This window comes from Orbicella franksi, chromosome 4 (assembly GCF_964199315.1).
Source record: "Orbicella franksi chromosome 4, jaOrbFran1.1, whole genome shotgun sequence".
Classification (NCBI taxonomy): Eukaryota; Metazoa; Cnidaria; class Anthozoa; order Scleractinia; family Merulinidae; genus Orbicella; species Orbicella franksi.
This window is the reverse complement of record NC_138148.1, coordinates 13,172,301-13,186,680: the sequence shown is the minus strand read 5'-3', so window position 1 is coordinate 13,186,680 and position 14,380 is coordinate 13,172,301. Positions and strand designations below refer to the sequence as shown.

Below are 14,380 nucleotides of genomic sequence, written 5' to 3'. Positions count from 1 at the left end.
CATTAACGTTGCTCTCTATTATAACGATTTATTCATGTGAAGTTCCTATGACTAAACCATACATATGGTAACTGAATATTATATCAGCCCCTATGAAAGTTTACACTTCGCAACTTTTCGATGGATACGTTTTGCTTCCCTTTCTTTGAATCCTTTCATTATTGAAATAAAAAAGAGAGCAACATTAATATGACTTCACCTTATAACATTAAAAAAACGACAATTAAGAAAATCATAAACCAAGAAGTGTTCTCTTAATTTAATATCAACTACTCAGCTATTACTTAAACAATCAAACGAATACTGGACAAAATGTACCAAAATGAATACAATTTCAACTGGCGAAAAAAACAACAAAAGCGCTTATCGGCATCCGTACAATACAGAGACAAACCAGTTTAGAAGAAAACAGCAATAGTCTATGGCTCTGTTCTACCATCAAATCGAGCATCAGAACTGTTGTTTAAATGCCAGGCTAGTCTTCCTTAGAGTACAGAGTAGTTCCTCCCACGGCTGTGAAAATAGCTGCTGCTCCTTTTGCGCCAATCCCAGCGGCACCTGCACTCTGAGCTAATGCAAATGCACTTCCAGAAGCCACATATCCTCCGTAAACGGCTGACTGAGTCGCTGCTGCAAGAGATCCCGCGGCAACTCCTGCGGATGTGAACCCCGCTGCCGTGAGAACAGCAGGTGCGGCCACTACTGCAGCAGCTCCCGCTACTCCTGCCAAGGCCACATCTGTCCAGCTCCACCCTGTTGAATAAGACAGATAGTATTCGTTCGATACACAGCTCTTTTGGGACAGCTGTAAAGTTTGTGTCAAAATTGAAAATCAGTTGGGAGGTTTATCGTTAAAGAAAATCTAGTGAAGGGAAAAAATTGTGCTTTGGTCCTCTTGTTGATGTCATTGGAAGTATCGGAAAGGTATAGGTATAGAAGAGTTTTATGAACATGTCGACGTTTCAAGAATTCGGGGCAGTGTTGAGTAACTAAGAGAGGGTCTACCACATTGGTATTTCACTGGCTTAGCGCAGAAGTGATGCGGCCGTTCCCTCTCTATCGGCCCATCTCCTTTTTGATTTGCTTTAAAAATAAATATCTGAGCTATCTCTCAGTCCAAAATACTCAATTTTACAAGTGTTTACCATGTATGCTCTGAAATGAGCCAACCACTTCATTTACCTGATTTTGTTCGTCGATATCAGTTCTGTTTACAAAATAATGGTTTTAATTTCATTTTCACCCAGTTCCTCGATCCTTTTAGTCGATCTTTCGCTAACATCACCTGTCATTCCACAGTAACCACCTTAATTATTCATAAGTTTCATTTTGGAAGGGTTTAGTGGATCGGTGATCAGTTAGCCTACCATGATCAAGCGGGATAGTTCTAATGTGTTATGGTAACATCGTTTACAATTACGGGCATTTGTAAGTATTCATGCTGCATATGAGAATAATTTGACAGACATCTCAGCTCCAGGACTCAAGAGGTTTGTGGACGACTAATTCAGTTTTAGCGTATAGCAGTTAGAGGTACTATTTATTAGGCTTCCTTTGCAGTGGGAATTACACGTTGTCTTAGTTATTTTCACAGAATGGGCAAACTTGACTTAAAAGCACATGTTAGTTTAGCAAACTTGATTTCATGTAAAAGCGTTATTTTCGTGGAGAAAAGAAAGTGCTAAAAGCAACAGACACTGCGTATCCTAACAAGGGGCTGAACTGAAGTAGCAACTGAAATAAATATAACGCAAATTCTTCCAAATTAAATGTTAATTTTCGTACAAAGCCTAACTGATATACTGAGGTTGATAAAAAGTAACACAACACCTTCGACATTCGAACAGACGAGTAGGTCTGAAGGCTGCCGATAGTAAACATATCACATCTCATAACTGTGTGCATGATGATTTCTCGGAAACTGAATATTGAGTTCCATGAAAACGCAGTGTCGCGGAACTTTACATTTGGCAAATTTGGTGCTCAAAATTGTATATTTTTTTCATCCTACAGACATTACTACACTAAAGCTGGTTCTTTTATTGATATTAGCTTATTTTTGCGGCAGTCGCAGGTGTTATTGGTCATTATGTGCCTCCAAATTTCAGAAAAAAGCTGAATAACTTTAAATTCAGCGTTGCCATAGTGCAAGCTCAACATGGAATAATTTGTATATGGTGTTTACATGTTGTCTTAGTTGTTTCACAGAGTGGGCAAATTATTTTAGCAAAGTTGATTAACATGTAAAAGCGTTAATTTCGCGGAGAAAAGAAAGTGCTAAAAACAACAGACACTGACTACATGATGGAACAATTCAAGGATCCTGTTTGATCACTGGGATCAAGAACGCCTATACTTGGTCATATTGATGTAGATCATATCACGGTCTTTCCTTCGGATAGTAATCATAAGCGTATCCTAACAAGGATAACACAACAAGGGGGTAACACAACATCTTTGATATTCGAACTGTAGTGAACATATCACATCTCGTACATGTTTGCATGCATAATTAATGATTTCTCGGAAACTGAGCACTGAGATTCCACGAAAACGCAGTGCTGTAGAACTTCACATTTGGCAAATTTGGTGCTCAGAATTGTATGTTTTTCTTATCCTGCAGACATTACTAGACTAAAGTTGGTTCTTTTATTGATACTATCTAATTTTTGCGGTAGTCGGAAATGTTCTCGGTCATCACCTGCCTCCAAATTTCAGAAAAAAATTGCAATAACCGTACATTCGGCGTTGCCATAGAGCAAACTCTACATGGATTAATTTGCTACAGAAAATAGAAAAACAGATGTCGAAAAGCTCTTAAAACCTCAAATATATCAACAACAGAATTTTAGGATCAAGGAGGAATATAGACTAAAACATCCAAACCTTTCTTTGCAGGCATAGCAGTGAGTTGAGTTTGGCTGCAGCGATAGTTGTCTGCCGCTTTACTAAAATTTGCACTGTCGTAGTCGGAATTAAATGTTATGATGCACTAACCTTTGACTTGTACTGGAGACATGCTTCCCAGCAACAGAACGAAACAGAGGAACGATGTCTTATTCATTTTTTCCAAAACTTTACTGGTGTTTAGTTTGGCTACAATAACTCGACGCTCGTTTGATGCTGTTTACTATTGGCGTCGCTGGTTAGTTTCGGCCAGTCGGCGGCTTAGTCACCGATAGGGTTTACAATTTGGCAACATCCCATTGGCTAACTTCTGTGGCATGTTTATTATTCATCCAATCACAATACCCACACCATTGATCCCGGACGTCCATTGAAATGGCTTTTTTTTTTCAGGCTGTTTCACGTTGCATCCTGTATATGGAGACTAGACTAGACTAGACTGGACTGGACTGGACTAGACTGAACTGGACTGGACTAGACTGGAATAGACTGGACTGGACTGGACTGGACTGGACTGTACTTGTCAAATGAGTACTTGTAAAACGCGGACTAGTAAAACGCGGACTTGTAAAACGCGGACTAGTTAAATGCGGCTAGTGAAACGAGGACTAGTACAACGCGGACTTGTAAAACGAGGACTAGTAAAAGGAGGACTAGTAAAACGTGGACTAGTAAAACGAGGACTAGTTAAATGCGGCTAGTAAAACGTGGACTAGTAAAACGCGGACTTGTAAAACGAGGACTAGTAAAAGGAGGACTAGTAAAACGTGGACTAGTAAAACCCGGACTTGTAAAACGAGGACTAGTAAAAGGAGGACTAGTAAAACGTGGACTAGTAAAACCCGGACTTGTAAAACGCGGACTTGTAAAACGCGGACTTGTAAAACGCGGACTTGTAAAAGGAGGACTAGTAAAACGCAGACTGGTAAAACATGGCCCAATTAGCAAATTAGGCAACTAGAAGCGTTCTACCAAGCCCTATAAAGCGGCCACTTATTAAACGGCCACCCCTATATTAGGTGGCCAGTAATCAAAGTTGCGATGCGGGCTTTTCTGTTGTTTTCACCTCTACTAAGCGGCCAACCCCTTTTAAGCGGCCACTATCCATTTCCCCGAGGGTAGCCGTTTAATAGGGGTTGAACTGTATTCTGCGATATCAGGTTACTGGCCTGATATGGCCTAACCTGCGATCAGGCGTTGTTTTCTTTTTCTGACGAACGGTGGAAGAGGGCAAAAAACAACACCTGATACATTTCCTTCACGAGTCGTCTGTCGCCCCTTCGTTCTTTACCTATCATCAGCGATGTGATCTTATTACATACTATAAATGTGAGCCAATCAGATTTTACTGAAAACATGTTCATGAGGCCGGTTGGAAGCGCTCAAGCGACAAAGCGCAATGTACATGATTACTTTCCAGGCAAAAGAAATAGCAAGTTGAAATGTCTCTGTTACCGTCAAGAAACAAAATATGGATTGAAAAATTGGTGGAACATGAGAATCTCTTTTTTATCGGAAGTGTTTAAAAGTCCGGGAATAAACATTAGAACAAATATATTCCTGGGGACTCCTCACAACTGCGTCAACTACACATGTTTCTGCCAAATCATGTCGGATGCACGGCCAAAACTTCTGATCTTCCGGATGCATTCCATTGTGAATAAAATCTTGAAGAGACGAAGTTATAGCCGTTGAAGATCACGGTCTCCAGGCTGAAAATTCGCTTTATACAAGTATATCTATATCCGCGGCTACCAGGCTTCGTGATCGTGTTTGAAATTTACACCGGAAGTCAGATATCCAATCACTAACTAATCAGAAAGGCGGGCTTAAAGATTCTTTTGTTTTACGACCAATCAGAGAAAGGTCCAGTTTCTGGACTACAGGCAGACTACTCATGAAGTAATTTATTATATGGCTGTGTCTCACAAAGACTGGGAATTACCAAATTCACGAATTTGATTGGCTGAAATCGATATTGACCGCGGTCTATATTTTTTTCATCTAGACCGGCATCTAGACCGGTTTCATTTTGCGTTCAAAAAGTAGCAAACTAAAATACAAAAATGTACACTATTTCTTTTATTTTCTTCTCATGGAAGTGCCAAAAAGCTTGATGACAAAAAAAAAGTAAAGAGGACGAGCAAATTTCGGCAAGTTTAAGTTAAGCTCATCGCCGTTCGCAAGCAAACTGTCAGCAAACCAGTTACATTAAACGAATTAAAGTTTTCTTCTTTGCCATATAATAAACATCTTATTAAGCGAGCTAAGTCGGTCTGTATGGGAGAATCTTGACCTCGGCCGTGTGTACAGACCTCACTGCGTTCGGTCTGTACTCACGACCTCGGTCAAGATTCTCCCATACAGACCTGCAGCTCGGTTAATAAGAGCTAAGTATCAGACGTTCTCTTATTCTCCTTCCCCATGCTGTGAAAAACAACGCCAGATCGCAGGCTAGATATGGCCGTTAATGTGGCTTGAGTAGGGAAAATACCTAATCGTATCGCATTATAGCCCCGTTTGGTCTCGCCTTGAGTATTTTTGCTCGACTTCGTCTCTCCAAAATACGAGCCATCTCTCGACCAAACTCGCCCGAGATGCCGCCGAAGGTAACGGAAAGGTATCTCGTACCCGCGTCATGGCGTCATCTAAATGTCTGTTCTCCTGTTGACTACAAAAATAATAACCCAATGACTGCGTGAGGAAATTGGCGGTTATTGTAAAACTAGCCTTTGTCACGGCGTAAATTGTTTTGCGCATTAACGTTGCTCTCTATTATAACGATTTATTCATGTGAAGTTCCTGTGACCAAACCATACGTATAGTAACTGTATATTATATCAGCCCCTATGAAAGTTTACACTTCGCAACTTTTCGATGGATACGTCTTGCTTCCCTTTCTTTGAATCCTTTCATTATTGAAATAAAAAAGAGAGCAACATATGACTTGACCATATAACATCAAAAAAACGACAATTAAGAGAATCATAAGCCAAGAAGTGTCCTATTTATTTAATATCAACTACTCAGCTATTACTTAAACAATCAAACGAATACTGGACAAAATGTACCAAAATGAATACAATCAACTACTGAAGAAAATAATTGTTTTGAAATCGACTTTGAATTCACTGAAAATTTTTCATGTCATGATGTGACAATAGTTGTTAACGAATGCTCTGAATTTTAGCTGGCAAATAAAACAACAAAAGCGCTTATCGGCATCTGTACAATAAAGAGAAAAACCAGTTAAGAAGAAACAGCAATAGTCTATGGCTCTGTTCTACCATCAAATCGAGCACCAGAACTGTTGTTTAAATGCTAGGCTAGTCTTCCTTAGCGTACAGAGTAGTTCCTCCCACGGTTGTGAAAATAGCTGCTGCTCCTTTTGCGCCAATCCCAGCGGCACCTGCACTCTGAGCTAATGCAAATGCACTTCCAGAAGCCACATATCCTCCGTAAACGGCTGACTGAGTCGCTGCTGCAAGAGATCCCGCGGCAACTCCTGCGGAAGTGAACCCTGCTGCCGTGAGAACAGCAGGTGCGGCCACTACTGCAGCAGCTCCCGCTACTCCTGCCAAGGCCACATCTGTCCAGCTCCACCCTGTTGAATAAGACAGATAGTATTCGTTCGATACACAGCTCTTTTGGGACAGCTGTAAAGTTTGTGTCAAAATTGAAAATCAGTTGGGAGGTTTATCGTTAAAGAAAATCTAGTGAAGGGAAAAAATTGTGCTTTGGTCCTCTTGTTGATGTCATTGGAAGTATCGGAAAGGTAGAGGTATAGAAGAGTTTTATGAACATGTCGATGTTTCAAGAATTCGGGGCAGTGTTGAGTAACTAAGAGAGGGTCTACCACATTGGTATTTCACTGGCTTAGCGCAGAAGTGATGCGGCCGTTCCCTCTCTATCGGCCCATCTCCTTTTTAGGTTGCTCTAAAAATAAATATCTGAGCTATCTCTCAGTCCAAAAGACTCAATTTTACAAGTGTTTACCAAGTATGCTCTGAAATGAGCCAACCACTTCATTTACCTGATTTTGCTCGTCGATATAGGTCTTTTTTTTAACCAAATAATGGTTTTAATTTCATTTTCACCCAGTTCCTTGATCCTTTTTAGTCATTCCACGGTAACCACCTTAATCATTCATAAGTTTCATTTTGGAAGGGTTTAGTGGATCGGTGATCAGTTAGCCTACCATGATCAAGCGGGATAGTTCTAATATGTTATGGTAACATCGTTTACAATTACGGGCATTTGTAAGTATTCATGCTGCATATGAGAACAATTTGACGGACATCTCATCTCTAGGACTCAAGAGGTTTGTGGACGACTAATTCAGTTTTAGCGTATAGCAGTTAGAGGTACTATTTATTAGGCTACCTTTGCAGTGGGAATTACACGTTCTCTTAGTTATTTTCACAGAATGGGCAAACTTGATTTAAAAGCACATGTTAGTTTAGCAAACTTGATTTCATGTAAAAACGTTATTTTCGTGGAGAAAAGAAAGTGCTAAAAGCAACAGACACTGCGTATCCTAACAAGGGGCTGAACTGAAGTAGCAACTGAAATAAATATAACGCAAATTCTTCCAAATTAAATGTTAATTTTCGTACAAAGCCTAACTGATATACTGAGGTTGATAAAAAGTAACACAACACCTTCGACATTCGAACAGACGAGTAGGTCTGAAGGCTGCCGATAGTAAACATATCACATCTCATAACTGTGTGCATGATGATTTCTCGGAAACTGAATATTGAGTTCCATGAAAACGCAGTGTCGCGGAACTTTACATTTGGCAAATTTGGTGCTCAAAATTGTATGTTTTTTTCATCCTACAGACATTACTACACTAAAGCTGGTTCTTTTATTGATATTAGCTTATTTTTGCGGCAGTCGCAGGTGTTATTGGTCATTATGTGCCTCCAAATTTCAGAAAAAAGCTGAATAACTTTAAATTCAGCGTTGCCATAGTGCAAGCTCAACATGGAATAATTTGTATATGGTGTTTACATGTTGTCTTAGTTGTTTCACAGAGTGGGCAAATTATTTTAGCAAAGTTGATTAACATGTAAAAGCGTTAATTTCGCGGAGAAAAGAAAGTGCTAAAAACAACAGACACTGACTACATGATGGAACAATTCAAGGATCCTGTTTGATCACTGGGATCAAGAACGCCTATACTTGGTCATATTGATGTAGATCATATCACGGTCTTTCCTTCGGATAGTAATCATAAGTGTATCCTAACAAGGGGCTGAAGTGAAATAAATATGAGGCAAATTCTTCCAAGTTATGCGTAAATTTTCATACAAAGCCTAACTGATATACTGAAGTACATAAGGGGTAACACAACATCTTTGATATTCGAACTGTAGTGAACATATCATATCTCGTACATGTTTGCATCCATAATTAATGATTTCTCGGAAACTGAGCACTGAGATTCCACGAAAACGCAGTGCTGTAGAACTTCACATTTGGCAAATTTGGTGCTCAGAATTGTATGTTTTTCTTATCCTGCAGACATTACTAGACTAAAGTTGGTTCTTTTATTGACACTACCTAATTTTGCGGTAGTCGGAGATGTTCTCGGTCATTACCTGCCTCCAAATTTCAGAAACAAATTGCAATAACTGCACATTCAGCGTCGCCATAGAGCAAAATCTACATGGACTAATTTGCTACACAAAATAGGAAAACAGATGTCAAAAAGCTCTTAAGACCTCAAATATATCAACAACAGAATTTTAGGATCAAGGAGAAATATAGACTAAAACATCCAAACGTTTCTTCGCAGGCACAGCAGTGAGTTGAGTTTGGCTGTAGAGATAGTTGTCTGCCGCTTCACTAAATTTGCACTGTCGTAGTCGGAATTAAATGTTATGATGCACTAACCTTTGACTTGTACTGGAGACATGCTTCCCAGCAACAGAACGAAACAGAGGAACGATGTCTTATTCATTTTTTCCAAAACTTTACTGATGTTTAGTTTGGCTACAACACTCGGCGCTCGCTTGATACTGTTTACTATTGGCGTCGCTGGTTAGTTTCGGCGATTCGGCGGCTTAGTCACCGATAGGGTTTACAATTTAGCAACATCCCATTGGCTAAATTCTGTGGCATGTTTATTATTCATCCAATCACAATACCCATACTATTGATACCCGACGTCCGTTGAAATGGCTTTTTTTTCAGGTTGTTTCACGCGGCATCCTGTTTGTTGTGGACTAGACTGGACAGGACAGGACTGGACTGGACAGGACAGGACTGGACTGGACTGGACAGGACTGGACTGTACTTGTAAAATGAGTACTTGTAAAATAAGGACTTGAAAAACGCGGACTAGTAAAACGAGGCCTAGCAAAACACGGACTAGTAAAACGCCGACTTGTAAAACGAGGACTAATAAAACGAGGACTGGTAAAACGCGGACTAGCAAAATGCCGACTTGTAAAATGGGGAAAACGAGGACTTGTAAAACGCGGAAAACGAGGACTTGTAAAACGCGGACTAGTAAAACGAGGCCTAGCAAAACACGGACTAGTAAAACGCCGACTTGTAAAACGAGGACTGGTAAAACGCAAACTAGCAAAATGCCGACTTGTAAAACGCGGAAAACGAGGACTTGTAAAACGCGGACTAGTAAAATGATGACTAGTAAAACGAGGACTAGTAAAAGGAGGACTGGTAAAACGAGGACTAGTAAAACGAGGAGTAGTAAAACGAAGACTTGTAAGATGCGTATTAGTAAAACGCGGACTTGTAAAACACGGACTAGTAAAACACAGACTGGTAAAACATGGACTTGTAAAACGCGGACTAGTAAAACGCGGACCTGTAAAACACGGAGTAGTAAAACGCGGACTTGTAAGATGCGGACTTGTAAAACGCGGACTTGTAAAACACGGACTAGTAAAACGCAGACTGGTAAAACATGGACTTGTAAAACGTGGACTTGTAAAACGCGGACTTTTAAAACGGGGACCTGTAATACGAGGACTTGTAAAACGCGGGCTTGTAAGACGCGGACTTATAAAACGAGGACTAGTAAAACGAAGACTGGTGAAACATGGACTTGTAAAACGCGGACTTGTAAAACGCGGACCTGTAAAACGAGAACTTGTAAAACGAGGACTTGTAAAACGCGGACTAGTGAAACACGGACTAGTAAAACGAGGACTAGTAAAACGCGAACTTGTAAAACGACGACTAGTAAAACGGAGACTGGTAAAACATGGACTCTTAAAACGCGGATCTGTAATACGAGAACTTGTAAAACGCGGACTTGTAAAATGAGGACTAGCAAAACGCGGACTTGTAAAACACGGACTAGTAAAACGCAGACTGGTAAAGTATGGACTTGTAAAACGCGGACTTATAAAACGCGGACCTGTAATACGAGGACTTGTAAAACGCGGGCTTGTAAAACGCGGACTTGTAAAACGAGGACTAGTAAAACGCAGACTGGTAAAACATGGACTTGTAAAACGCCGACTTGTAAAACGCGGACCTGTAAAACGAGAACTTGTAAAACGCGGACTTGTAAAACGCGGACTAGTAAAATGAGGACTAGTAAAACGCGGACTCGTAAAACGCGGACTAGTAAAACGCAGACTGGCAAAACATGGACTTGTAAAACGCGGACTTGTAAAACGCGAACCTGTCAAACGAGAACTTGTAAAACACGGACTTGTAAAACGCGGACTAGTAAAATGCGGACTAGTAGAACGCGGACTTGTAAAACGCGGACTTGTAAAACGCGGACTAGTAAAACGCAGACTGGTAAAACATGGACTTGTAAAGCGCGGACTTGTAAAACGCGGACTTGTAAAACGAGGATGAGTAAAACGCAGACTGGTAAAACATGGACTTGCAAAACGCGGACTTGTAAAACGAGGACCTGTAAAACGAGAACTTGTAAAACGCGGACTTGTAAAACGCGGACTAGTAAAACGCGGACTAGTAAAACGCGGACTAGTAACACGCGGACTAGTAAAACGCGGACTAGTAAAACGCGGACTAGTAAAACGCGGACTTGGAAAACGCGGACTTGTAAGACGCGGACTAGTAAAACGCAGACTGGTAAAACATGGACTTGTAAAACGCGGACCTGTAATACGAGGACTTGTAAAACGCGGACTTGTAAAACGTGGACTTGTAAAACGAGGACTAGTAAAACGCGGACTTGTAAAACGCGGACTAGTAAAACTGACAAGTAAAAGGAATTAGTAAGTCGAATTCTGCATCAAAACATGTAAAAAAACTTTCAGTGTATGCAATTTTTTATCGACTCCAAAAGGAGTGAAGACAAAACACGCATGCTCCATAATTATCGCGTAGGGCTCTTTACAAAATCTCCAAAAATTCTGAGAAATAGATATTTCTGTGACTCTTTAGTGCGTTTAGGATCCCAGCTTCCTGCTCAACGGCGACGTTTAGCTTCGGCCAATGTTGTTAGAAAAATATTTTTGGCTGTCTACATTAAGTTTAGAATTTGAAGTTTTTAATGCAGCCAAATTAATTGTAATTTATTTAATAGAACGCAAGATATCTTTGCACGGAATGGATGTAATGTTACTTGGTGGCTCTAAGTATGTTAGAAGTTTACAGTTGATTAGTATTTGAAGTTCTTTGGATGAGAGATGATCGTTCAAATAAACACAATTAATGTGGAATTTGTCAGTACCGTAGTACCTGTCTTTATTTCTTCTCAAAACAAACGTCGAAAACTCACAGTTCACAATGGGCTCAAGCTCAAAAGGCACACATCGACCGCACGACCTCGGTCAATGAACAAAGTCACAACAACTTGAATAAAACTCTTCGCTTCCATCAAAGGCATACGTGTACGAATGTATACGTGAGTGAGGTTTTCTGAAAATTACAAAAAGGTATTAAGTTCCAAATGCTTCTTTGAATAGCAAAGGCGAAATGTTAACTTACCGAACTGTTTGCTTCGAGCTAAACGAACGGCACAATAACAACTTTTGACAAACTCCTGCGATTCAAAACACTCGCTTACTTGAACACATGGCAACTAAAGTCTCCCAAGGGGAGTCGGGAGTGACAGAATTCGACTTACTAATTCGTTTTCCCTAGTCTGCGTTTTACAAGTCCGCGTTTAACAAGTCCTCGTTTTACTAGTCCAGTCCAGTCCAGTCCGCAAAAACTACAGTATGCCGTTTCGCGCACCGTTGGTTTCATTCACATGATTCAAAAAAAGTGATCACGTGCTGACAAATATGTCTTGGCGCAAATAGCCATAGTTTGCAGCACAACGGCTGCAAATTCCTCAAATATACCAAGTTCGAGGCAATATCTTATCCATGCGATGGATTTTGCATCGTGCTAGAAATTGTTCAACAAACTTGCAAACAAACTGTGAAGCAACTTTCCCGAGGGCAGAGATTCACTTATCACACGATCATGAAATCGTCAACACGTGATCACTTTTTTGAATCACGTAACTGAAACTAACGGTGCGCGCAATGACCTAAAAAAACCCCAGCCATTTCAACAGACGCCTGTTATCAATAGTAGTAGCCGCTTGGATGGGGATTGTGTCGATTTTTGTCCATTTCTCGAAAACCCTAGGTCTTCTTTCCTTTCCGAAAATCATTAGCTTGCCCTTTTTTGTACCTAAAACGACAGTTTTATCATTCCGAAAACAACAGACATTAAATCTGTCATATCACGAAAGTTCAAGGTGACAATTTTCGAAATAAAATCGGAGGGGATTAGAGGCCGTCCGAACAAACATTTTACCACAACGATCCGTTTGGTTCCCTGTTGAATGTAAAAGCAACTGGAGGAATTTCTAATTTCAGCCTTAAACTACTTATACTTGTACGTAGTTTTCTTCTTTGTCGTCTGAGTTTTGTTTAAAGTCTTGGCCCAAGACAAATCTCAGTACCAATAAACTAGCCAAATTACACCAAGGAGAAGAATGATTTACTCGATTTTATATTCTCTCGTTGAAGTTTATCAGAAAACTCACTAGCTCCTTGCCCTCATTCGTTCGTTTTCTGATACTAACCAACTCGTAAATATAACAGTGCGTGTGGATTTCCCATGGAGTCATCGTCTGTTCCATTAAAATCAAACTGCCTTGCAGAAGTTCCCATTGCGTCTTTTCCTGGCTTTATGCAGTCTGCTGTTTTTCACCTGCCGAGGCAAAAACGTCCAGGGGGTAGAAAATCGATAATCGGTGGGAAAAAGGACTGATCTGCAATGCTTTTGTTAAAAATATAGCTTTAAAATAGTGCATTGACTCGCAAGTACCAAACGGTGGTATACATGAATCATTCCATTACATTTATTTTGTTATTGTTTAGAACCCTTTTAAATTTTCCCTGAAAAAACGAAGTACCTCTACAGTGTTACAGTTTAATGCAGAACAATCCCGTGTGAACAAAGAAAACAATACAACACTGTTTTCTTTGAATGCGACAGTCAATTCCAGCAGTGCCCATCCCCCCTCCCTGGGCTAACCCCCGGGCATTAGCATTTTTTTGAAGTAAATGGGCAAATTCCCCGGGGTGGGGACACATAAGCTGTCTATATGCCCCGGGGTGGGGACGAAGAAAGAGGGCAAATGCCCCGCCCCCGGGATCGTCGCCTTCCAACACCTCTGCAGTTTTCTTTATTAATCAGTGAATAAAACGTTCAACTGTTCAGTATTTTAATGCAACGGTAAGACTTCAAGGACGTGTTAGTTGATTCTGATTATATTTATTTCTTTATATTTGTTTTTAACAGTTTGCTAGAGGATAGCTGGGATCGCGGCGGACGTGCCTCCAGCCGCGAGCGATGATAGGTGCCTGTTTTCGCAGGCTACTTTTTCTGTGAAGAATCAAGACATTTTAAATGATGATGCATTGCATTTTAAGCTCGCAAAATCTGTCTTGAAGATCGCATCATTTGAATTCGCAAACCTTAAGTATTTTAACTCCACTTTCATGAATTAAAAAAATGCTAAGCTAGTTTTGAATGCGAAAATGCAAAATAGTCGTGTTCACGTCAGTGATTGTTTTGTGATAAACAAAATATAGTTTACCTTGTCGCTTATATTTATATGCTTACAAGTAATGAAGAAGTATCTAAAATTGAGAAAACACACCTTTAAAAACATCTACAAGTTACTCTAGTCCCTGACGGACAAGTCATCGTTCGGCAAACGCCTCGTTTTTCCCGATGAACTCATCCATGGCACTTTCGAAAACACGTGTCAAATGCCAGGGGGTCGCCCCGGGGTACGTAAATGCGCAGCCCCCGGGCCGCGATAAAATTGCAGATGCCCCACCGCCGGGACTGATAACGTGAGCAAATGCCCCACGGTTGCCCGGGGCGGGGGGGGGGGGGATGGGCACTACTGGAATTGACTGATGCATAATCATAACGTACTCTCCGCTAATCAACTCTTCTCCCTCGTCGGAATGGACGATTGGTGGAATTCTTGCGCTTTATA

At 40.6% G+C, this 14,380-nt stretch overlaps 3 protein-coding genes across 3 annotated transcripts; all 3 read right to left on the bottom strand.

Annotated features, from left to right (window-relative positions):
• Positions 1–216: 216 nt before the first annotated feature.
• On the bottom strand, positions 217–3,147 carry LOC145483409 (uncharacterized). Its single transcript, XM_081461915.1, has 2 exons — positions 2,998–3,147; positions 217–753 (listed from the first exon to the last, which is right to left on the bottom strand). The coding sequence occupies exons 1-2, from the start codon at positions 3,062–3,064 to the stop codon at positions 476–478; spliced, it is 345 nt and encodes a 114-aa protein (XP_081318041.1). The 5' UTR covers positions 3,065–3,147; the 3' UTR covers positions 217–475.
• Positions 3,148–3,415: 268 nt separating this feature from the next.
• On the bottom strand, positions 3,416–8,961 carry LOC145483411 (uncharacterized). The gene is made up of 2 exons (XM_081461916.1): positions 8,809–8,961; positions 3,416–6,511 (listed from the first exon to the last, which is right to left on the bottom strand). Exons 1-2 carry the CDS (start codon positions 8,873–8,875, stop codon positions 6,234–6,236), a joined length of 345 nt encoding a protein of 114 aa, XP_081318042.1. The 5' UTR covers positions 8,876–8,961; the 3' UTR covers positions 3,416–6,233.
• A 95-nt stretch (positions 8,962–9,056) lies between these two features.
• On the bottom strand, positions 9,057–13,037 carry LOC145485522 (uncharacterized). The gene is made up of 3 exons (XM_081464185.1): positions 12,950–13,037; positions 10,049–10,813; positions 9,057–9,748 (listed from the first exon to the last, which is right to left on the bottom strand). The coding sequence occupies exons 1-3, from the start codon at positions 13,035–13,037 to the stop codon at positions 9,141–9,143; spliced, it is 1,461 nt and encodes a 486-aa protein (XP_081320311.1). The 3' UTR covers positions 9,057–9,140.
• Between the last annotated feature and the right edge of the window lie 1,343 nt (positions 13,038–14,380).

Coding starts and splice junctions, on each gene's coding strand:
- LOC145485522 (XM_081464185.1), bottom strand. CDS start 13,037: ATGGGAACTTCTGCAAGGCAGTTTGATTTTAATGGAACAGACGATGAC. Junction 10,814..12,949: donor ACTGTTATATTTACGAGTTG/GTTAGTATCAGA, acceptor CTCGTTTTACAG/GTCCTCGTTTTACAAGTCCG. Junction 9,749..10,048: donor CACTAGTCCGCGTTTTACAA/GTCCTCGTTTTA, acceptor CGTGTTTTACAG/GTCCGCGTTTTACTAGTCCG.
- LOC145483409 (XM_081461915.1), bottom strand. CDS start 3,064: ATGAATAAGACATCGTTCCTCTGTTTCGTTCTGTTGCTGGGAAGCATG. Junction 754..2,997: donor GTCTCCAGTACAAGTCAAAG/GTTAGTGCATCA, acceptor CTTATTCAACAG/GGTGGAGCTGGACAGATGTG.
- LOC145483411 (XM_081461916.1), bottom strand. CDS start 8,875: ATGAATAAGACATCGTTCCTCTGTTTCGTTCTGTTGCTGGGAAGCATG. Junction 6,512..8,808: donor GTCTCCAGTACAAGTCAAAG/GTTAGTGCATCA, acceptor CTTATTCAACAG/GGTGGAGCTGGACAGATGTG.